This window comes from Symphalangus syndactylus, chromosome 10 (assembly GCF_028878055.3).
Source record: "Symphalangus syndactylus isolate Jambi chromosome 10, NHGRI_mSymSyn1-v2.1_pri, whole genome shotgun sequence".
NCBI classification, from domain to species: Eukaryota; Metazoa; Chordata; class Mammalia; order Primates; family Hylobatidae; genus Symphalangus; species Symphalangus syndactylus.
In genome coordinates this window covers 131,314,718-131,339,320 of record NC_072432.2, presented here as the reverse complement: position 1 = coordinate 131,339,320, position 24,603 = coordinate 131,314,718, and the positions used below count along the sequence as shown (strand labels likewise).

Below are 24,603 nucleotides of genomic sequence, written 5' to 3'. Positions count from 1 at the left end.
GATTTATAGGAAATAACAAAAAGAGGACAAAAGAACATGTATAATGAAGCCAGAGGGATGTGATAAGCAAAATTCAGAGTATAAAAAACCCTACAACTGTTGTTTCCTGACTTTTTTTAATGATGGCCATTCTAACTGGTGTGAGATGTCAGGAAACAACAGGTGCTGGAGAGGATGTGGAGAAATAGGAACACTTTTACACTGTTGGTGGGACTGTAAACTAGTTCAACCATTGTGGAAGTCAGTGTGGCGATTCCTCAGGGATCTAGAACTAGAAATACCATTTGACCCAGCCATCCCATTACTGGGTATATACCCAAAGGACTATAAATCATGCTGCTATAAAGACACATGCACACATATGTTTACTGCGGCACTATTCACAATAGCAAAGACTTGGAACCAACCCAAATGTCCAACAACAATAGACTGGATTAAGAAAATGTGGCACATATACACCATGGAATACTATGCAGCCATAAAAAAGGATGAGTTCATGTCCTTTGTAGGGACATGGATGAAACTGGAAAACATCATTCTCAGTAAACTATCGCAAGGACAAAAAACCAAACACCGCATGTTCTCACTCATAGGTGGGAATTGAACAATGAGAACTCATGGACACAGGAAGGGGAACATCACACTCCGGGGACTGTTGTGGGGTTGGGGGAGGGGGGAGGGACAGCATTAGGAGATATACCTAATGCTAAATGACGAGTTAATGGGTGCAGGAAATCAACATGGCACATGGATACATATGTAACAAACCTGCACATTGTGCACATGTACCCTAAAACCTAAAGTATAACAAAAAAATAAAATAAACAGAAAAAAAAAAAGAAAAAAAAAAACCCTACAAGTCAAACCCATTTCTTCCATACATAAACTGCAAGAAAACAACAGATGTAGACAGAGAGGTAAGTGGTAATCAAGAAATTAAAGAGACTTTTTTTCTTTTTTTTTTTTTTGAGACAGAGTCTCGCTCCATTGCCCAGGCTGGAGGGCAGTGGCACGATCTCAGCTCACTGTAACCTCTGCCTCCCAGATTCAAGCGATTCTCCTGCCTCAGCCTCCCAAATAGCTGGAATTGCAGGCATGTGCCACCATGCCCAGCTAATTTTTGTATTTTTAGTAGTGACAGGGTTTTGTCATGTTAGCCAGGCTGGTCTCAAACTCCTGACCTCAGATGATCCACCTGCCTCGGCCTCCCAAAGCGCTGGGATTACAAGCATGAGCCACCATGCCCAGCCCAAGAGAGACTTATAATATAAGACATATCAACTAATTGCAATGTATGGACTTTATTTGGATCCCAGTTTAAAACATGTTTGTAATTATATAAATATGTATATAAAAATTAATGTATAATTATATAATTAATGTATATAAAAATATGTATAAAATATGTATATAAAAATATAATAGACAACTGGAAATTTGAACACTGACTAGGTATTTGATGATATTAAGAAATTTTTAAGTGTGATAATAGTGTTATGGTTACACATTTTTTAAGTCCTTTAAAATACACTGTTCAGGGCCAGGCGCAGTGGCTCATGCCTGTAATCCCAGCACTTTGGGAGGCTGAGGCAGACAGATCACGAGGTCCAAAGTTCGAGACCAGTCTGTCCAACAGAGTGAAACCCCGTCTCTACTAAAAATACAAAAAATTAGCCAGGTGTGGTGATGTGCACCTTTATCCCAGCTACTTGGGAGGCTGAGGCAGGAGAATCACATGAACTCAGGAGGCGGAAGTTGCAGTGAGCTGAAATCGCGCCATTGCACTCCAGCCCAGGCAACAGTGCAAGACTCTGTCTCAAAAACAAACAAACAAACAAAAAATACTGTTCAGGCCAGCACAGTGGCTCACACCTGTAATCCCAGCACTTTGGGAGGCTGAGGCAGGCAGATCACGAGGTCAGGAGTTCAGCCTGGCCAATATGGTGAAACCCTGTCTCTACTAAGAAATACAAAAATTAGCTGCTGGGCACTGTGGCGCATGACTGTAGTCCCAGCCACCTGGGAGGCTGAGGCAGGAGAATTGCTGGAACCCAGGAGGCAGAGGTTGCAGTAAGCCGAGACTGTGCCACTGTACTCCAGCCTGGGTGACATAGCAACACTCCATCTCAAAAATAAAATATACTGTTCAGGCCAGGCACTGTGGCTCACACCTGTAATCCCAGCATTTTAGGAGGCCAAGGCAGACACATTGCTTGAGCCCAAGAGCTCAAAACCAGCTTGGCCAACACGGTAAAAGGCCATCTCTACAAAAAACAGAAAAATCATCTGGATCGGGCCAGGCACGGTGGCTCATGCCTGTATTCCTAGCACTTGGGGAGGCCGAGATGGGCGAATCACCTGAGGTCAAGAGTTCGAGACCAGCCTGACCAACATGGAGAAACCCTATTTCTACCAAAAATACAAAATTAGCCAGGCATAGTGGCGCATGCCTGTAATCCCAGCTACTCGGGAGGCCGAGACTGGGAACTGCTTGAACCCAGGAGGCAGAGGTTGTGGTGAGCTGAGATCACGCCACTGCACTCCAGCCTGGACAAGAGTGAAACTCCATCTCAAAAAAAAGAAAAAAAAAATCAACTGCGAGTGGTGCCACATGCCTGTAGTCCCAGCAGTACTTGGGAGGCTGGGGCGGGAGGATCACCTGAGCCCGAGGAGGTCTAGGTTGCAGTGAGCTGTGATCACACCACTGCACTCCAACCAAAAAAAAAAAGATACAAACTGAAACATTTACAGATGAAATTACAGGATTTCTAAGATAAAAATCATATGGTGATGAAGGGGCATTAGATAGGGCACGAAGATACGGATGAGGCAGAACCAGCCATGTGTTGAGGCTTGTCAGGGCTGGGTAATCAGTACACAAGGATTCATCATATATACTACTTCTGTGAACAAAATTATCTGTAATAAAAAAAGTTTTCTAAAAAGACAAAACAAAAAAATGTAAAAGGCTTCTCCTGGAATTCTCAGCAGTAAGGTTTTTTGATTACATGTCAAACGATAAAGAGATCAGCTCCCTCTCTCAATGCACAATTTCTAAAAGCAGAAAAAGGTGTGAGTGCCAGGTACCAAAAGCAAACAGAATTCATATCTGGCAGAGGAAGACCACGCTGACAAAATCTAACATCCAGTTAAAGGTTTCTTAAGATTCCCAGAAAGATTCCTCAAATATTCAACCACTTCTGCAATTTATAAGGGCCACATGCCCTTAGTAACTAACCTCTTAGCATCTGCTCAAATATTGAAGAATCCAGACCCCACCACAGTGTTTGGCAAATGGAATATACCCAAATCACAGGGTACTGAGAACTGAGACACAGAATCAGAAAAGCCATTTCTGAGACCAGCATGGAAACAATGCTGACTACTTCCTGCATCTCCTGGTTCTATTCTAGAACTATATTAGAAACACACCACTTGCTGGAGAGCCCCATAGCTAGATAACCTCAATTTAAGCAACATTCTCTGTCATTACCATAAAATTTACAAACAAAACTAATGGTCTTGTACCTTAAGAACGCCATCACTTAAAAGTCACTGTACCAATTATACCTCAAGTTATAAATGCTAATACTTTAATGTTTGAGAAATCCTCCCTTTTTTCTAAATTTGGACAAATATTATTTAAATATAATAACAAAAGGAACAACAAAATACATTGTACATCTTGGGGTACGGCTGGCTTTTGACATCTGAAGATGGAAATGGTTATACACTATGGGAAGATAGCAATATTTGGCTTTAATGCTAAAGATACAATGAAGCTGTAATAGTAAACACTAGTGAGCCAGTAAAACATGCTGAAGATACACACAGCTCTCTACTCCTAACCAGGGCTAATTAAACCAAGGGACTGATCAGCATTTAATAGCATATCTCTAAGAAATTTTAAATATTCAGTCAGCTATAGCATAAAAATGTCCCCAAGCATAGCAATGATCACAAAATATATTGTAATCACAGCTAACAACTCGAAGGTATTAAGTATTACTCACACATCCACACCAGTAGAATGCAAAGGACTGTGCCAGTTGACTGGAAGAAATTCTACCCTCCCAATCTGCTGATTTTCTTGGGCTTTCTTAAAATGTGTCTGTAGCAAGTTCAAGGAAACACTGCGAAAATCATTAACTGGAAAAGAAAATTAACTTATGCATCAACAATGAAGTAACAAATCTGTAGAATTTGGATGCAACAAATCATGTAATCATACTCTAACTACATTTGCACAGAACACATACTGACTTCCATCAAAAATAAAGTGGTATCCAGGAAAAATTATGAATGCATATAGGAAAAGATGTTTCTTTAATAACTTTTTTTTTTTGAGATGGAGTACTGCTCTGTAACCCAAGCTGGAGTGCGGTGGCGAGATCTCACCTCACTGCAGCCTCCACCTCACTGGTTTAAGCAATTCTCCTGCCTCAGCCTCTTGAGGATCTGGGATTACAGGCACATACCACCATGCCCAGCTAATTTTTGTATTTTTAGTAGAGATGGGGTTTTGCCCTGTTGGCCAGGCTGGTCTTGAACTCCTGACTTTAGGTGATCTGCCTGCCTTGGCCCCCCAAAGTGCTGGGATGACAGGTGTGAGCCACCGTGCCTGGCCTAACAACTTGATTTTACCATACTAAATATTTCATCAAAAGAAGGCTAACTTCAGGCCAGGAGCAGTGGCTCATGCCTGTAATCCCAGCACTTTGGGGCGCCAAGGCAGGTGGATCGTATGAGGCCGGGAGTTCAAGACCAGCCTGGCCAACATGGCAAACCCCCATCTACTAAAAATACAAAAATTAGCAAGGCATGGTGGTGTGCGCCTGTAATCCCAGCTACTCAAGAGGCTGAGGCAGGATAATCACTTGAACTCGGGAGGCAGAGGTTGCAGTGAGCTGAGTTTACACCACTACACTCCAGCCTGGGCAACAGAGCAAAACTCTGTCTCAGGAAAAAAAATAGTATATTTAAAAACAAAAAAAAAGGAAAAGGAAAAAAAAAGAAAGCTAACTTCAAAACGTCGGCATCATGGGAACCGTTTCAATATTTTTTTTAATCACATGACAATACAACAACAGTCTTGCAGTTGAATTCCTATCCTAACTTTCTGATTCTTATAAACAAGCACCACCCAATACTTTAAAGAAAAAAAATACACTGTTGTTTGAAATTCGTATCACATCAGTCTCAACCTTCCATAATACAATTCTAGTTTATGTTTAGAACCATCAGCCAGTTAGAATAAGACACTCTAATTGGAACAATTAAACTTTGAATACTATCAGGTTTTAGAGGACACCTTTCTTTTTTTTTTGAGGTCTCACTCTGTTGCCCAGGCTGGAGTGCAGTGGCCCGATCTTGGCTCACTGAAACCTCTGCCCTCCGAGTTCAAGTGATTCTCTTGCCTCAGCCTCCCGACTAGCTGGGATTACAGGCGCCTGCCACCGCGCCCAGCTAATTTTTGTATTTTTAGTAGAGATGGGGTTTCACAATCTTGGCCAGGCTGGTTTTGAACTCCTGACCTTGTGATCCACCCGCCTTGGCCTCCCAAAGTGCTCAGATTACAGGCGTGAGCCATCGCACTCAGCCTAGAGGACACCTTTCAAAATCTAGTTATACTAATGACTTAAATCCTCCAATTACAATATCAAAGGTTTATCATAGTATGAATTACAAAAATGATTGATGCTTCTGTTATTCATTAAACTCTATCATCTTTACAGTTCCCTGTAAATTTGAAATAGTTAGAAATAGGACCATCACATCATAAAACACAATTTTATAGGGATTAACTGCTTGTTCATTCAAGACTATTACGATAGTTAAGAGTATAAACTATTAGCCTCAGGAATTTCCTAGCACTTCAGGTCTAAGCTGAGAAGCTTTACTACCTCACCACCTGTCTTTAACTCTCTAAATCTTCTTATGCAGCTAAGACAATAGACCAAAGACAAGGCTTTATCTCAGCTCACAAGAGCACTGATTAATATTCTCTCACATGCTTTGCAAACCTACCACACTGTACAATGCTTCGAAAGCGGAGATCACAAGCTGGTCCAATCCCATGGACTACAAAAACCAAGTGATCTATTTGTAAAGGTTCTCCTATAAATGAAATTAAAAAGAAAATTATTCTGTATAATTAGTCATGTATTCTAATATCATTCACCATGAAAAGGTTATAAATATGAGCAAGTTAAAAGATGAACAGATAATTTAAAACATATAAAATAGTCCTTTAAGTACCTAGCAAAAATACATTGATTTTACTTGGTGTCTAATTTATCTTGAAATAAGTCTGTAAAATTTTTTTCAGGATTTTTTTCTTTTTTTTCTGATCTCTGAAAAAGAAAACTCGGCTGGGCGCGGTAGCTCATGCCTGTAATCCCAGCACTTTGGGAGGCCAAGGCAGGCAGATCACGAGGTCAGGAGTTCGAGACCAGCCTGACCAACACAGTGAAACTTCGTATCTACTAAAAATACAAAATTAGCCGGGTGTGGTGGCACATGCCTGTAATCCCAGCTACTCGCGAGGCTGAGGCAGAAGAATCGCTTGAACCCTGGAGGTGGCAGAGTTTGCAGTGAGCCGAGATCACACCACTGCACTCCGGCCTGGGTGACAGAGCAAGATTCTGTCTCACAAAAAAAAAAAAAAAAAAAAAAGAAACTCTTTTTTTTTTTTTTTTTTTAATTAGTTTTTGTTTGTTTGTTTGTGACCGAGTCTCGCTCTGTCACCCAGGCTGGAGTGCAGTGGCACAATCTCGGCTCACTGCAACCTCTGCCTCCCGGGTTTAAGCAATTCTCCTGCCTCAGCCTCCCAAGTAGTTGGGACTACATGCATACGCCACCACACCTGGCTAATTTTTTGTATTTTTAGTAGAGACAGGGTGTTTCACCGTGTTAGCCAGGATGGTCTCGACCTCCTGACCTGCCCGCCTCAGCCTCCCAAAGTGCTGGGATTACAGCCATGAGCCAACACACTTGGCCTTTTTTCAGGTTTTAAAAACTTTTTTTTTTTTTTTTTTTGAGACAGTCTCACTCTGTCGCCTAGGCTGGAGTGCAGTGGCATGATAAACACTCATTCCAGCCTCAACCTACTGGGCTCGAGTGATCCTCCTGCCTCAGCCTCTGAAGTAGCTGAGACTACAGATGTGTGCTACTATGCCCAGTTAATTTTTGTATTTTTTGTAGAGACGGGGTTTCACCATATTGCCCAGGCTGGTCTTGAACCCTGGGCTCAAGTGATCCTTCCGCCTTGGCCTCCCCAAGTGCTGGGATTACAGGCATGAGCTACCACGCCCAGCTAGGTTTTTAAAACTTTTTATTTTTAAATAACTAGAAATGTACAGAAAACTAGAAAGCATAGTACAGACACTCCCACATACTTTTCACAGAGATTCAACTTTTTAACAATTACATTTGCTTTATGATTCTCTGTGTGTGTACACACACACACACATTTATTTTTCTGAATCATCAGAAAGCAGGCTACATACATCATCAGGTTGCATGCACCATACCTCTTTAACCCTTTAATACCATAATGTGTATTTCCTAAGTATATTCTCTTACATAACCATAATACAGTTATTGAATCCAGGCAACTGAACACAGATAAAATACTTTTATCTAATATTTCATTTTTATCAATGTCTGGTATGTTTTTAAAGCCTGAAATTTTAAACTCATCTTTTTAAATTACAGTAAAGCTAGGATTTTGTCCAAGAGACAAGTAAGAAAAAAGGAATATTATAATCCAATTAAATATATTATACAACCGTAAGTGACCCTACCTAGATAGCAGTGCATAATCAGGTCCTACTGAAAAATAGTTTTCCTTAGTTGAAAATGAAGCTTCAAGGACAAGGAGTTATTACCAGGAATAAATTTCTAGTCAAGTAGGTGGAATCACACTTCTTGGAATTAGGACTAAATCAGTTCATCTGTACTTAGTGACTTCCTGGATAGTATTGCCAAATTTTACCCATCCTACCATATGTACTTACCAGTTTTAAAAGATATTTTTACATCTATTAAGATTCTTAGTAGACGAAGTGATGCTAATCTCAACTTAGAATAAACCCATATGATTAAAGATGATTTTTAAGCCTTGAGGTAATCTAAATCCACAGAAAAAGGTCACAATTTAAGGAGTAAACAAATACATCAGAAGGTAAGAAAAAATAAATGATTAACATTACCACAATGAATGTCAACAGAGATGTTCTCAACTCCTCTCTTCACAGTTCTTGGTCGACCCTGCTCCGTGGGTGTTGAACCCCAATCATCAGACCCTGCAACTGGCTGGTAATGCACCATAAGCTTAAACAGAACAGAACAGAGCAATAAAAATATTCTACAATACAATCATCTCTATACAATGCAGTTTTAAGTGTAGAATCATGTCTTTCAAACCACAGAGTCAAATCTGAACTGGAGTTTTGATATACAACTCGTACGGCTTGAAATGAGAACTGTGAAAATATATTAGGCTAACAGATCTCTCAATAGTCCCTTTCTACATGGAAGACAGGCTCACATAATATGTCAGTGATTTTCTTATTCTACAGTGGCATAATTTTCCATAAGAAAATTATTTTGTATAAGCTGAGTTGGGTAAATAACAGTAGTGGCTACAAGTTTTTAAGTTTCATAATTGTGAATTCAATATAAAATTTGACAAAAGTTATCCTACACAGAGTGCTTAGCAAAAGAAACCAACTGAGTTCTCCCTAATAGTGCAATTAACTTTTTATCCCAACAAGAGAAATGCTTTGTTTTACCTTTGGATTGTGTAAAATAATAATTTCTCTGTTGGGAGATTCCAGTTTCTTTTTCCATTCATCCAAAGTTACAGCAAGCATGTAAGTTTCCTTAAAAGAAAACACATTTCATTAGAGTTCTCTAGCAGCTTTCCTATTAAAACTGAACTTATTCACAAGAATACTATGTATTAATGAGTTTCAATAAGAATATCCTACTCCAATTTATCAGATTTATTTTTAAATTTTTTTGTTGTTGTTTTTTGTTTTGTTTGTCTTACTCTGTTGCCCAGGCTGGGTTGCAGTGGCGTGATCTTGGCTCACTGCAACCTCCGCCCCCCGGGTTCAAGCAATTCTCCTGCCTCAGTCTCCCAAGTAGCCAGGATTACAGGCACCCACCACCACACCCGGCTAACTTTTGTATTTTTAGTAGATACGGGGTTTGGCCATAATGGCTAGGCTAGTCTCAAACTCCTGACCTCAGGTGATCCGCCCACCTCGGCCTCCCAAAGTGCCGGGATTATAAGCATGAGCCACAGCATCCAGCCTATTTTTAAATTATTTTGAAATTACAACAGATAGTAGCACCAGGACAAAGGGGGAAAAAAAAACACTCCTAATTCCATCATCTACACTAGATAATTAGTGTTCACATTTTAATATATTTGTTAATATTAATGTTCTAGACCAGGCGTGGTGGCTCATGCCTGTAATCCCAACACTTTGGGAGGCCAAGGCAGGAAGATCACCTGAGGTCTGGCATTCGAGACTAGCCTGGCCAACATGGCAAAACCCCACTTTTACTAAAAATACAAAAATTAGCCAGTGTAAACCGGGCATGGTGGCTCACACCTGTAATCCCAGCACTTTGGGAGGCCAAGGCAGGCAGATCACTTGAGGTCAGGAGTTCAAGACCAGCCTGACCAACATGGAGAAATCCCGTCTCTACTAAAAATACAAAATTAGCCAGGCATTGTGGCACACGCCTGTAATCCCAGCTACTCGGGAGGCTGAGGCAGGAGAATCGCTTGAACGCGGGAGGCAGAGGTTGCGGTGAGCTGAGATCACGCCACTGCACTACAGCCTGGGCAACAAGAGTGGAACTCCGTCTCAAAAAAATAAATTAGCCAGTGTGGTGGGGCATGCCTGTAATCCCAGCTACTTAGGAGGGTGAGGCAGGAAAAGTGCTTGAACCCAGGATGCAGAGGTTGCAGTGAGCCGAGATCGCACCACTGGACTCCAGCCTGGGCAACAGAGTGAGACTCTGTCTCAAAAACAAAAACAAAAAAAAGCAAACAAATAAAAAAAACAAGAAAAAGGTCGGGTGCGGTGGCTCACGCCTGTAATCCCAACACTTTGGGAGGCTGAGGCAGGCAGATCACGAGGTCAGGAGCTCGAGACCATCCTGGCTAACATGGTGAAACCCCGTCTCTACTAAAAATACAAAAAATTAGCTGGGTGTGGTGGTGGGCACCTGTAGTCCCAGCTACTTGGGAGGCTGAGACAAGAGAATGGCAAGAACCCAGGAGGCGGAGCTTGCAGTGAGCCAAGATCGTGTCACTGCACTCCAGCCTGGGTGACAGAGCAAGACTCTGTTTCAAAAAAAAAAAAAAAAAAAACAAATATTAATGCTCTACTCCAATTTAAAGAAAAATTTGTTTTCAGAGCAAGAAAACTAAAAGCTAAAAAAGATCAATCCTGTGACCACAGCATAATACAGTTTGCATTTGTGTGTGTGTGCATGTATTTTTTTTTTTTGTAGTGTTGGGGTCTCGCTTTGTTGCCCAGGCTGTTCTCAAATTCCTGGGCTCAAGTCATCCTCCTGCCTTGGCCTCACAATGTGCTGGGATTACAGGTGAGAGCCAATGCGCCCATCAGTATTTTTTTTTTTTGAGACGGAGTTTTGCTCTTGTTGCCCAGGCTGTAGTTCAATGGTGCGATCTCTGCTCACTACAACCTCTGCCTACCGGGTTCAAGCAATTCTCTTGCCTCAGCCTCCCAAGTAGCTGGGATTACAGGCGTGCACCACCGTGCCCGGCTAATTTTGTATTTTTAGTAGAGACAAGGTTTCTCCATGTTGGTCAGGCTGGTCTCAAACTCCCAACCTCAGGTGATCCGCCTGCCTCAGCCTCCCAAACTGCTGGGATTACAGGCATGAGCCACCAGGCCCGGAGTATTTTTTTCTTTTTTTACACCTTAAAACACCACAACCATTTCCACTGCATTTTAAAATCTGAAAAAGGCCAAGCACGGTGGCTCACACCTGTAATCCCAGCACTTTGGGAGGCCGAGGCCAGCAGATCACTTGAGGTCAGGAGTTCGAGACCAGCCTAGCCAACATGGTGAAACCCCATCTCTAATAAAAATAGAAAAAAACTAGCCAGGCGTGGTGGCAGCCACCTGTAATCCCAGCTACTTGGGAGGCTGAGGCATGAGAATCACTTGAACCTGGGAGGTGGAGGTTACAGTGAGCCAAGATCACACCACTGCACTCCAGACTGGGCAACAGAGCGAGACTCCGTCTCAAAAAAAAAAACAAAAAAATCTGAAAATAGGACTACTTTATCCTGAAACTTGCTTGTAAATAGAAATGCTTTATTATATTTTATAATGTGATGCAGACAGAACCAAAGTCTGTCTGGAAATTTCACAAAATGAATTACAAAAGAAAGAAAAGATTATTAAATAAGAAAAGGAAATAATAAGTAAAAAAAAGAGTCAAAAGAGTACCTCTAAAACTTGGCTGAAGCTCTCCGAGTATGGAACATACTTATTGTCTTTGTCCCCCTTGTAAAACCACGTACATCGTCTCACTTCCGATGCTAGTTCATCCCAGTATACAGCATACCGCATCCTCTCCCCCAAATGAACATCATATCTGCCCCCATCAGTAGGAACAACTCTCCCATTACAATCTTTTCCTTTCAAGGATTGAAAAGGGGAAAAGAAGTACATATTTCAAAATAAATCTCCCAACATACAATTCTGAGTTATACTCTACATAATGTTATGAAACACATGAATGAACAGTTCCTACTTGGCTAAACACCAAACAAAATGGAATTTAATTCATATCTTTTTCACTACCTACTTCACAAACCGTCAAAACCATTCCTGATTTTAATGAAACATGAAAAAAATACTACCCAGTTTTGTTCTTTTTCTGAGGAAAGATAGCATGCCCCTTAAAAAAAATTATATAATGTGATTTTTCTGAATTTGCTTGAGGAACCATAAGGTAAATTAATAACCATTATGATGATTCAGTATAAATAGAATCACTCTTGTTTTATAAAAGAAGAAAAGACAAGTGACAAGTTAGAGAGTTCACTCTTCTGCACTGTGACACCCCACTCTATACATACTTTTTTCTTTTTTTTTCTTTTCTTTTTTTTTTTTTTTTTGAGACAAGTCTCACTCTATCACCCAGGCTGGAGTCCAGCGGCACAATCTTGGCTCACTGCAACCTCCGCCTCCCGGGTTTGAGCAATTCTCCTGCCTCAGCCTCCCAGGTGGCTGAGACTACAGGCACATACCCCGCTGCCCAGCTAATTTTTGTATTTTTAGTAGAAAAGGGTTTTCACCATGCTGGTCAGGCTAATCTCGAACTCCTGACCTCAAGTGATCTGCCCGCCTTGGCCTCCCAAAGTGCTGGGATTACAGATGTGAGCCACTGTGCCCAGCCTTACACATTCTTTATAAAACAAAGTAAAACATAAGCTAGAACATTAAAGATATTACTGGGGGGCTGGGCACAGGGTGTAACACGCCTGTAATCCCAGCACTTTGGGAGGCCCAGGCAGAAAGAATGCTTGAACCTAGGAGTTCAAGACCAGCCTAGACAATATAATTAGGCCCCCAACTCTAAAGAAAAAAAAATTATTGGGTAACTATGCAGAAATAATAATAGATACTGTTTTCAAAATACAGACCAAATTCTTGAATATTATTGATTGGCTAGGTATTAGTGCAAAAGTTCTATATAAAATGGTGTAAGAAATTATTTAACTGGAAAAATCTAAAATTGGTTTTCATAGCACTCACTATAAGGACCATTATATTATAGTTTGAAGAGGGGAAAGTCTTTGTCTATTCCAAGTCATAATTTTCACCTACCAGAGCTATACGCCTCTTCCAGCTGCTGTGAATCCTCAGAGTTGAAAGGAATCCATGTCTCCTTAGAATCTATTATCTTACAATAAAACCAATGGGGAAAAACTGGTTCATACAAGCTGCCAGCATCCATGTCTATTAGCTCAAAGGAACTACATGAGTTTGGTGATGGAGATGGATCTGACTGGGACAACTGCTCCTGTTGTGACTGCACTGATGACATTTCGCTCTCTAAAGACAAAAGAAAACTATCAGGAAAATGATCTTAACTGTGTAACTGTTCGCACACATACACACGCACAAAACTAATCATTTTACGGAGCCATTTCTGCAACAACAACAACAAAATCTACATAAAAGAGAAATAACATAAATTAGCAGCTGGATGGGTGGAAGCTTTAAATAAAATGCTTCTATTAGATCAACCATTGCGCGGAGTTCCCAATTCTCTCAGAAAACTGGGTAATTTTACTCAGTCCGTAAGTTATAAAACAAACCCAGAATCACAGGACCACATGCTCGAAACCAGATTGCAACAAAAACATTTTACCCTAATTTCCAATCTAAATGTAGTTAAAGGCAGAAAATTTACTCCAAGTTAGGTGGGTCATGCCCTGTCCTAGTAACGCCAAGGTTTTGGGCTCCAGGCCCCTACTATTATACAACTAATGGAATCTTAAAATACAAAAAATAAAACTATTCGCTTAGGAACCAATCATTTTTGATGGATACTTGAAGTCGCTTAATGGGTGGTGGTACAAATTGGGAAAAGACGAAACCTCGCCTGGGGCCACGGTGCGCACACGCACGCCCACTCCCATAGCCAAAATCTCAGATGAAAGGTAACAAGCGACCTCAAAAGCCTCTTCCCGCAGAGGCGGCTCTGACCAGCTGTTTCTACCTCTCCAACACTCCTTCCATTCGGCAACGATCAGCGCCGCAGGCACCAGAAGGACACTTCTAAGCTGCCCCGTAGGGCGGGGGGCAGGAGGGCATCTCGCGCGGGCCCGGCGGGACAGCAGACACCGGCTTTCGGCTCCATTGTCCTTTTCCCCACACAGACTTACCTCAGCCACCTTGGCGCGCCCCTGCTCCCCGCGACCCTAGGCCCTGGCGCCCCGCTCCGGGCCCTCGGAGCTCGGGCTCAGGTCGTCCGCCCGCAGCCCCGCGACAGCAGCAGGGCAGCCAGTGCAGACCACAGGGTTCACAGGGTGCCCAGGGTTCCCCCAGGCTCGGGGCTTCCCGGGAGCCGAGGTTCCCCCCGCTCGGATCCCGGCCCCGCAGCGCTGCGCCGCCCACCTGCACCCAGCCCGGCCTCCCTCGGTCCAGCCGCCCGCCCGACGCGGTCTCACCTGGCGGCCCCGCCACTCCTCAGGCTCTCCTGCCCTCCCTGAGGAGGACACTGCATGGCCCGGCCGCGGCCTTTACCCCAGCACGGGCGGGGCGCGGCGGAGCAGGGCGGAACCTGCAGCCCCGCCGGGCTCGCGCCGAACACCAGGCGCTACGGCGCTCCCACTGGGCGAGTAGCGGGCCCGGATGCCTGGCGAAAAGGTGAGGCGGCGGGGAGCGCGGCGCGCGACCGCAGGTGGGGTTCGCAGGGCCGCAGGGCACGGGCTGCAAGTGTCGCGAGAGGTGGAGGGAGTCGCGCGAGACGTGGCTCTTCCTGCGGGCTAGGAACTGCAGCGCCGGGCGGCGGGCTGCTGGCGGCTGAGGTCTAACTGCGGGGGAGAGTTTCGAGTGTCCGTGGCGGAACGGGCTTCGAGATCAGTTTCTAGTATCCGTGACGGAAGGGGCTTCGAGATCAGTTTCCAGTGTCCGTGGCGGAAGAGGCTTTGAGGCGGCCCCTCACGTACGCGGCGGGAAAGTCGGACTGATCCTCGGGATACGCTGCAGACCCTACTAGTGCGCCAGGGGCGGCGCTGTGACCACTGGACGCAGGGACGCCGCGGCCCCGGGATCAGCGGACTAGGGCGGAGGGCGCAGCCACAGCCGCCCCACTCCTGGCCTCTGTTTCTGGGTGCTGAGAACCGGTGTCACTGGCATTTGCCAGGAAAAAAGGCTTTGGCCCCTCCTCCGTGCATTTATTATGATTTAGAGGTTACCAAAGAGGTATCCCTAAAAAATGTAGAGGTGTCGGGCGTGGTGACGGCGCCCGGATCTGAGCTATTCAGGAGGCTGAGGCTGAAGGATCGCCCCAGCCCATTGGTGCCAGCTGCATGAGCCCAGATGGCGCCAGTGCACTCCAGCCTGGGTAACACTGCGACACTAGTCTCTAAACAAACAATAAAATTAATATATATATATATATATTTTTTTTTGTAGAGGTAACCTTAACAGGATTTAAAAGATGCCAGGGAGGTTGGAGATGAGATATTGCTGTCCAAACAGGAAGACATAACTGAGGTGAAAAGTTGAAAGGGGCTGGACGCAGTGGCTCACGCCTGTAATCCCAACACTTTGGGAGGCCAGGAGTTCAAGACCAGCCTGGCCAACATGGTGAAACGCCATCTCTACTAAAAATATAAAAGTTAGCTGGTGGTGGTGGCTCGCGCCTGTAATTACAGCTGCTTGGGAGGCTGAGGTGGGAGGATCACTTGAACCCGGGAGGCGGAGGTTGCAGTGAGCCAACATCGCAGCCACTGCACTCCAGCCTGGGCAACAGAGGGAGACTTCATCTCAAAAAAAGAAAAAAAGAGAAATTTCCCGCAGTCATGAGGTCGAGTACAGGCCCTGCCCGATTCTCCTTAGTATTTCATTTTAATACCTTTTGGTATTTAAAAAGATATTTTCCTATATTCTAACTATAGGGCAATGAATTCGGGAATTTTTTTTCAGTTTTTGTTTTTTGTTTTTTTTTTGTTTACTTGTTTTGTTTTTTTTTTTGAGACGGAGTCTCACTATGTCACCCGGCTGGAGTGCAGTGGCACGATCTCGGCTCACTGCAACCTCCGCCTCCCGGATTCAAGCGATTCTCCTGCCTCAGCCTCCGGAATAGCTGGGATTATAGGCATGCGCCACCACGCCCAGCTAATTTTTGTATTTTTAGTAGAGACGGGGTTTCATCGTGTTGGCCAGGATGGTCTCGATCTCTTGACCTCGTGATCCACCTGCCTCAGCCTCCCAAAGTGCTGGGATTACAGGCATGAGCCACCTTGCCTGGCCTATTTCAGTTTTGTTATTTCTTCACAAACAGAAAAAGAAAACAAATTTTTGTAACACATTTATTCTCTTTACAAAATAACAGCCACACACAAATATCCCCAAGTTAACACCTTCCCTTCAAATTTATTACACTTAGAATAGCTTCTGCAAGGCCGGGCACGGCGGCTCACGCCTGTTAATCTCAGCACTTTGGGAGGCCCAGGCAGGCCGATTTAGCAAGGGGTGGAGCTAAAATCACGAACCCACACAGTGTGACTTCAGAGCCTGCACCTAAGTAACTTGTGTAAAATCAGTCAGGTAAGTGACAGAACTGGAACTTGAATTTAGGTTTTCTATCTTCAAATCCTGTGGTAGCCTCTATACCAGCTGTTCTCAAATTTGGAGGGCTGTCTCAAAAAAAAAAGAAAGTGGATTGCAATGTGTAGTTTGAAAATATATCAGTAAACTTCATATTCTGATACTATTAAAATCCATTGGTCTGTCTTGCACTTTGTTTTATTTTTGTTGTTTTGAGTAAAGTGAAAGCAAGTTTATTAAGAAAGTAAAGGAATAAAAGAATGGCTACTCCATAGGCAAAGCAGCCTATCTTGCACTTTGAATGGATCTTTTACCCATGTGTGACTTAAGACACGTATTGTTCATTTGGCAAAATATCAGTTCACTGAGCTATGTAGATCTTCCAAATGTTAATGTATTTTCTTATACATTTTTTTTTAAAATTACCGATCTCATCAGAAAAGTCTTTAATATTGGTAAGCTGTCAAGCTCAGAGTAGCAGGTACAAGTTTTCCAATATTCTGCTTTTTTCTTGAAAGGTCAAATTTTATCATTGGCAACAAATGATAAATTGTCTTCCTTGAAGTGACAAGTCTTTGTTTTCAAATACATTTCTGCTAAATACTTACATACAAATAGCTATAGTTTGTCCCTTGTACTTTCTTTTTTTTTTTGAGACAGAGTCTTGCTCTGTCGCCCAAGCTGGAGTGCAGTGGCACGATCTCAGCTCACTGCAAGCTCTGCCTCCCGAGTTCACGCCATTCTCCTGCCTCAGCCTCCCGAGTAGCTGGGACTACAGGCACCCGCCAACGCGCCCAGGTAATTTTTTGTATTTTCAGTAGAGATGGGGTTTCACCGTGGTCTGGATCTCCTGACCTCGTGATCTGCCCACCTCGGCTTCCCAAAGTGCTGGGATTACAGGCGTGAGCCACCGCGCCCGACCTGTCCCTTGTACTTTCAAATAAAAATGATGTTGCATGAAAAAAGAGCTTCTAGTTCAGCTTCCAATGCAAATAGTCACTCAAGTTCTTTTTCTTCAAGACACCACCATCTTACTTTTGGTATGCAACAAAATGGTTTTATGGGCCACAGTGACTCATGCCTGTAATCAAGCACTTTGGGAGGCTGAGGCTGGCGGATTGCATGAGTCCAGAAGTTTGAGACCATCCTGAGTAACATGACGAAAGCCGTCTCTAAAAAAAAAAAAAAAAAAAAAAAAAAAAAAAAAAAAATTAGCTGAGCATGGTGGCACAGACCTGTAGTCCCAACTACTCAGAAGGCTGAGGCAGGAGAATGGCTTGAGCCCAGGAAGGGGAGGTTGCAGTGAGCTGTAATCACCATATCTGGTTAATTTTTAAATTTTTCTTAGAGACAGGGTCTCAGTACATTGCCCAGTCTGGTCTTGAACTCCAGGCTCAAGTGATCCTCCCACTTCGGCCTCCTAAAGTGCCCAGCAGGAATCTGCATTTTAAATAGTTACCACACATGATCTGGATGCAAGTGTTTGGGATCCACATAGTATAAATTTTAGTTTCCCCAAAAGTCTGCATACATAGGTAGTTTCAGGCAAATAGAATATCTTACTGTGCCCCTTAAAAACCCATGGCCAGGCGCGGTGGCTCACGCATGTAAAAACTTTAGGAGGCCGAGGTGGGTGGATCACGAAGTCAGGAGATCGAGACCATCCTGGCCAACGTGGTGAAACCCTGTTTCTACTAAAAATACAAAAAGTTAGCCAGGCTTGGTGGCGCGCTCCTATAGTCCCAGCTACTCAAGAGGCTGAGGCAGGAGAATGGTGCGAACCCAGGAGGTGGAGCTTGCAGTGAGCCGAGATCGTGCCACTGCACTCCAGCCTGGGTGACAGAGTGAGACTCTGTCTTAAAATAAATAATAAAAAATAAAAACACACTTAATGTTACTGGCTGTTGTTTGTGGTTGTGTATCAGCCTTTTACCAGACAAGCCTTAACAGGTAAAATGTAAAACAATCTCTACTTTCTCCCTTTCAATGTTGTAGTGCAAGAGGCAGCAAACTTTTTTTCTGTAAAGGGCCAGATAAATTCTTTAGGTTCTGCAGGCCATAAGGCTCTGTCACAACTAATCACTTCTCCTGTTGCAGCACTAAAGCAACCAGAGAGGAGATGTAAACTGATAAGTGTGTCTGTGTCCCAGTAAAGCGCAGGCAGGGGTTTAATTTGATCTCAAGTAGTAGTTTGCTGACCCCATGCTCCTAGTGCAGAAGATAATGCTAATGGCCAGTAAGTTGTCTAAAGAGCAAAACCAAGAATGTAGGGGTCATAAACAACTGGATCTTATATCCAAAGCTGGAATAATTGTTTTTAGAGGCAGAAGTCCTCAATCCCAGATTGACATCTAGAGTGAAGAAAACTTCACAGTTGTCTCTGATGCTGACTATAAAATAACAAGACCAGGGCTTTGGGCTCTGACAGTGATTTTCAAACTTTCACTGCTCACTGCAGCTTCGACCTCCCAGACTCAGATGATCCTCCCACCTCAGCCTTCCAAGTAGCTGAGACCACAGGTGTGCACCACCACATCCTGCGAATTTTTTTATTATTTGTAGAGACAGGGTCTTACTATGTTGCCCAGGTTGGTCTCAAACTCCTGGGCTCAAGTGATCCTCTCACTTTGGCCTCCCAAAGTGCTGGGATTACAGGCATGAGCCACCACGCCCAGCCCTAAGTAGGTTCTTAAAATGTAGATTTTCGGCCGGGCGCGGTGGCTCACGCTTGTAATCCCAGCACTTTGGGAGGCCGAGGCGGGCGGATCACGAGGTCAGGAGATCGAGACCACGGTGAAACCCCGTCTCTACTAAAAAAGACAAAAAATTAGCCGGGCGTGGTGGCAGGCGCCTGTAGTCCCAGCTACTCGGAGAGGCTGAGGCAGGAGAATGGCGTGAACCCGGGAGGCGGAGCTTGCAGTGAGCCGAGATTGCGCCACTGCACTCCAGCCTGGGCGACAGAGCGAGACTCCGTCTCAAAAAAAAAAAAAAAAAAAAAAAAACAAAAAAAAAAATGTAGATTTTCAGATCCAACACGATCTTAAATGTAGATTCAGAAACATAGATTAAAACGTAGATTTTCAGAATCCAACAAGATTCTGATTTGACTAGAACATTTAATCAGAGGGGTCCATATTGTGATGGTTAATTTTAGGTGTCAGCTTGACTAGATTAAGGAATACCTAGAGAACTGGTAAAACATTACTTCTGGGTGTGTCTGTGAGGGTGTTTCCAAGAGATTGGCATGTGAGGTGGTGAACAGACCTCTCTGAGGGGGCAGAAGGTGTGAAGATAAATTTGTGTCCCATGTGAATGCTCATCAAAGGGTGACCTCAGCAGAAGAGAACTTTAATAACCAAGTAGATAGGATGATCTATTCTGTGGATACTAGTCAGCCTCTGGCCCCTGCCACCCCTGTCATTGCCCAGTCACCCCTGTCATTGCTCATGAAGAAATTGGCCGTGGTAGCAGGCATAAATGTTTTTGCATGGCTCAGCAACATGGACTCTCACTCACCAAGGCTGACCTGGCCATGGCTACCTCCGAGTGCTCAATCTGACAGCAACAGAGACCAGCACTGAGCCCCTGATTGTGGCACCATTACCTGGGGTGATCAGCCAGCCACCTGGTGGCAGGCTGATTACACTGGATGGCTTCCATCAGGGAAGGGGCAATGTTTTGCTCTTACTAGAATAGACACTGGATAGGATTTGCATTCCCTGCCCATAAGGCTTCTGCCAAAACCATCATCCCTAGATTTACAGAAAGCCTTATCCACTGTCATAGTATTCCATACAGCAGTGTTCTGACCCAGCAGTGCTCTGACTCACTTCACAGCCAAGAAAGTGTGAAAATGGGCTCACGCTCATGGAATTCACTGGTCTTACCATGTTGCCCACCATCCTGAAGCAGCTGGCTTGACAGAGTGGTGAAATGGTCTTTTGAAATCACAGTTACAGCACCAGCTATCTGGTAATACTTGGCAGGACAGGGACAACCTATAGGTGCTCTGAATCGGCATCCAATATATGGAACTGTTTCTCCCATAGCCAGGATTCATACGTCCAGGAATCAAGGGGTGGAAATGGGAGTGGCACCACTCACCATTATCCCTAGTGACCCACTAGCAAAATTTTTGCTGCTTATTCCCAAGACTTTATGCTCTGCTGGCCTAAAGGTCTTAGTTCCACAGGGAGGAATGCTGCCACCAGGAACCACAACGATTCTACTGAACTGGAAATTCAGACTGACACCCAGCCACTTTGGGCTCCTCATGCATCTGAGTCAAAAGGCCAAGAAGGGAATTACCATGTTGCTGGGGTGACTGATCCAGACTACCAAGGGGAAACTGGCCTACTACTCCCTAGTGAAGGTAAGGAAGAGTAAGTGTGGAATACGGGAAGTGCCTTAGGGCGTCTCTCAGTATTACCATGCTCCGAGATTAAGGTCTGTGGGAAACTACAACAACCCAATCTAGGCAGGACTACAAATGGCCCAGACTCTTCAGGAATGAAGGTTTGGGTCACCCTGCCAGGTAAAGAACCACAACAGCCAGCTAAGGTGCTTGCTGAAGGCAAAGAGAATACAGAATAAGGGTTTTAGCTGGTATTTATAACTAACTTATTCTACAAATGGGCAGTAGTAGTTATAAATACCAGCTAAAACCATGTTACAGAAACATGAAACAGTCACATACAGGCTGGGTGTGGTGGCTCATGCCTGTAATCCCAACACTTTGGAAGGCCGAGCTGAGCAGATCACTTGAGGCCAGGAGTTTGAGACCAGCCCGGCCAACATGGTGAAACCCCGTCTCTACAAAAAAAAAATAATAATAAAATAAGAACAAAAATTAGCCAGGTGTGGTGGCACACACCTGTAATCCCAACTACTTGGGAGGCTGAGGCAAGAGAATCGCTGGAACCTGGGAGGTGGAGGTTGCAGTCAGCCAAGATCATGCCACTGCACTCCAGCCTGGGCGATAGAGTGAGACCCTGTGTATTAGCCTGTTTTCACACTGCTAATAAAGACATACCCGAGACTGGGTAATTTATAAAGGAAAGCAGTTTAATTGACTCACAGTTCAGCATAGTGGCGGAGGCCTCAGTAAACTTCCCATCATGGCAGAAGGGGAAGCAAATACGTCCTTCTTCACATGGCAGCAGCAAGAAGTGCCAAGCAAAAGGAGTAAAAGCCCCTTACAAAACCATCAGATCTCATGAGAACTCACTATCATGAGAACAGCAGCATGGGGGTAACAGCCTCCATGATTCAATTACCTCCCACCGGGTCCCTCTCATGACACATGAGGATTCTGGGAACTACAAATGAAGATGAGATTTGGGTGAGTACACAGCCAAACCATATCACTCTGTCTGAAAAAAAAGTCACATGTGTATATTTATTTATATACACACACATACACACACACACACACACACACATACTTTTTTTTGAGACAGGATCTCCCTGTCACCCAGGCTGCAGTGTAGAGCTGCATGATCACAGCTCACTGCAGTCTCGACCTCCCGGGCTCAAGTGATCCTCCCACCTGAGACTCCCAAAGTGCTGGGAGTACAGGCATGAGCCACAGTACCCAGCCATACGCATATATTGAGCAAATATCTGTTTTTATTCCTTCTTTATAATACAACATAAGACATATTGACTTTACATCAATATGTAAGTACTGATAATTTTACATCATAGTATTTAAGTTATGGGATATCAGGAAAAGAGTAAACATCACCCAAGAACTTCACCTTCTCTTCTCGGGATGGGATTAATGCATTTCTCATTGTACATACGATAGTTGCGTCATGGTAGGCAGAAATAATACCTTGCTATTATCTTTATTTTGAGATTAAATATAGTTTAAGGAGAAGCATATGGGTGCCAAGTTCATAAGAGGTGGACTTGTGATGCTTAATTTTAGGTGTCAATTTGACTGGATTAAGGAATACCTATAGAACTGGTGAAGCATCACTTCTGGGTGTGTCCATGAGGGTGTTTCTGGAGGAGATTGGAATATGAGTCTGTGGATTGAGTGGGGGAGATCAATGTAGGAAGGCACCATCCAATCAGCTGGGGTCTCAGAACAAAGAAGACAGAGAAAAGGGCCGGGCGTGGTGACTCATGCCTGTAATCCCAGCACTTTGGGAGGTGAGATGGACGGATCACGAGGTCAGGAGTTTGAGACCAGCCTGACCAACATGATGAAACCCCATCTCTACTAAAAATACAAAAATTAGCCGGGTGTGATGGCGCGTGCCTGTAATCCTAGCTACTCAGGAGGCTGAGGCAGGAGAATCATTTGAACCCAGGAGGCAGAGGTTGCAGTGAGCCGAGATCAGTCACTGCACTCCAGCCTGGGTGACAGAGCGAGACTCCATCAAAAAAAAGAAAGAAAAGAAAGAGAAAAGGCAATTTCTTCTCTCTCTCTCTCTCTCTCTCCCCTGGAGCTTGAGCCACTCTTCTGACCTTGGACATTAGAACTCCAGGACTTGCACCAGCAGCCTCACATGTTCTCAGGCCTTTGGCCTCAGACAGAATTACACCATTGGCTTCCCTGGTTCTGAGGCTTTCACACTTGGACCGAGCCATGCTACTGGCATCCCAGGGTCTCCAGCTTGCAGATGGCATGTCCTGGGACTTCTCAGCCTCCATAATCACACGAGCTAATTCTCTAATAAATCCCCTGTCATCTATCTGTCTATACTATCAGTCCTGTCTCTGGAGAACTCTAATAAAATGAATCTATACTTTAATCAAGAATATGCAGGCTACAGCTGTGAGGCAAGATGCTTTGAATCAGGAAACAAGAAGACTTGAGCTTTCAGCTGTACCACTTACTGATAAAGTAAGAATGTTAGAATTAGAAGAAACATTAGAGACAACAGAATGATGTTATCTTCCAGCCCAAACTCAGTGGTTTTTATAAGCTCATAAACCAGTCATGAAAATGCATTTTATTACTTTACAGCAACAACTGAAAAGTTCCTGCCCTCAATGTGAATAATTTCTCTTAGATATTTCGCTTTGAGGAAGGTGATTTATATTTATGATTTCTCTCTTACATAAATGAGGGCCAAATTTGTTTTGAGAGCAAGTAATAGCTTCAGTTTAAGCTGTGCAGCAAGGTGGCTCTCCTCTAGCCCTGGGAGGTTTCCAACAAGCCAAGGTTTCTTCTCAACTAGGGTTGCCAGACTGAGCAAATGTAAATGTAGCAAATGGAAATATAAAATGTAAAATGTTTAGAAAAAAACAGGAGAAAATCTCCAGGAACTACGGGTAAACAATGAGTTCTTAGAGACTTGGCACCAAAATCTCCATCCTTTAAAGGAAAAAATGATAAACTGGACATCATCAGAATTAAAAACTTTACTCTGTGAAAGACCCTCTTAAGAGTATGAAAAGACAAGCTACAGACTGTGATAAAATATTTGCAAACTATGTATCTGACAAAGGTCTAGTATCTAGAAAACAAAGAACTCTCAAAACTCACTAATGAAAAGACAAAAAAAAATGTGAGCTAAATCTTGGTTTCTACTACCATTCTTCAATTAGAGGACACAGGACTCCTTGGAGAAATAACTGATTCTTGGACTGGAACAGGAAAAATACAGGATGAGCCTGGAGCATCTCACAGTAGCAGAAAGTTTAGAAGGGCTTAAAAAAAAACCCACAAAACGATGGGTGTATGTCAGAAGGGTAATGGAATCAATGGAAAGAGCTTCCAGTGGCCAAAGTGGAACAATTTGAGCAACAAAATGAATAAGGTAGCATTAGAGCATAACCCAAAGTATAAAATAAATATCCATGAGTCCATACTCAATAAATAAGAGATTAGGTCAATCTTCCTTGTAGGGAAATTCAAAATAATGTATATAGATATTCCACTCCCAAGGAGATGAAGAATAAGTTCCACACTCCTTAAGTGTACAGCTGTGTATAGTGACTTTCTTCCAGCGTATAGTGTGAAAAATGGACAAAAAAGAGTAACCGTATAGTGAAGAAGTCTGACCAACACTACCTCAGCCAGGTGATTAAGGTTAATGTTAACAGTACAAGTCATGTTGATAGCATATGCCCTTGATATGACTGATAAGAAGGGTAAGTCGCCTCTGTGGTCTTCCTCCCCAAAACCCACAGCCCCCGTCTAATTATGAGAAAAACAGACAAATCCCAATAGAGGGATGTCCTAAAAAAATACTTTGCCAGTACTCGGCAAAACTGTCAAAGTCATCAAAAACAAGGAAAG

At 43.6% G+C, this 24,603-nt stretch overlaps 1 protein-coding gene across 5 annotated transcripts in view; it reads right to left on the bottom strand.

Moving 5' to 3' along the window:
• DDHD2 (DDHD domain containing 2) overlaps positions 1-14,908 on the bottom strand; it is a 34,531-nt gene extending 19,623 nt beyond the window's left edge. The window contains exons 1-7 of one of the 5 annotated variants that reach the window (XR_010113957.1): positions 14,240-14,760; positions 12,891-13,118; positions 11,505-11,695; positions 8,796-8,885; positions 8,214-8,334; positions 6,028-6,117; positions 4,014-4,149 (exon numbers count right to left, since the gene is read on the bottom strand). Coding sequence is in view for 4 of the 5 variants with exons in the window: in XM_055295979.2 (XP_055151954.1) it covers positions 4,014-4,149; positions 6,028-6,117; positions 8,214-8,334; positions 8,796-8,885; positions 11,505-11,695; positions 12,891-13,110 (848 nt within the window). In the remaining variant the exon portion in view is untranslated. Of the gene's footprint in view, positions 1-4,013; positions 4,150-6,027; positions 6,118-8,213; positions 8,335-8,795; positions 8,886-11,504; positions 11,696-12,890; positions 13,119-14,239 lie in introns of all 5 variants that reach the window. The other 4 variants (XM_055295979.2, XM_055295980.2, XM_063610921.1 and 1 more) reach the window with 4 other exon arrangements.
• Positions 14,909-24,603: the final 9,695 nt, after the last annotated feature.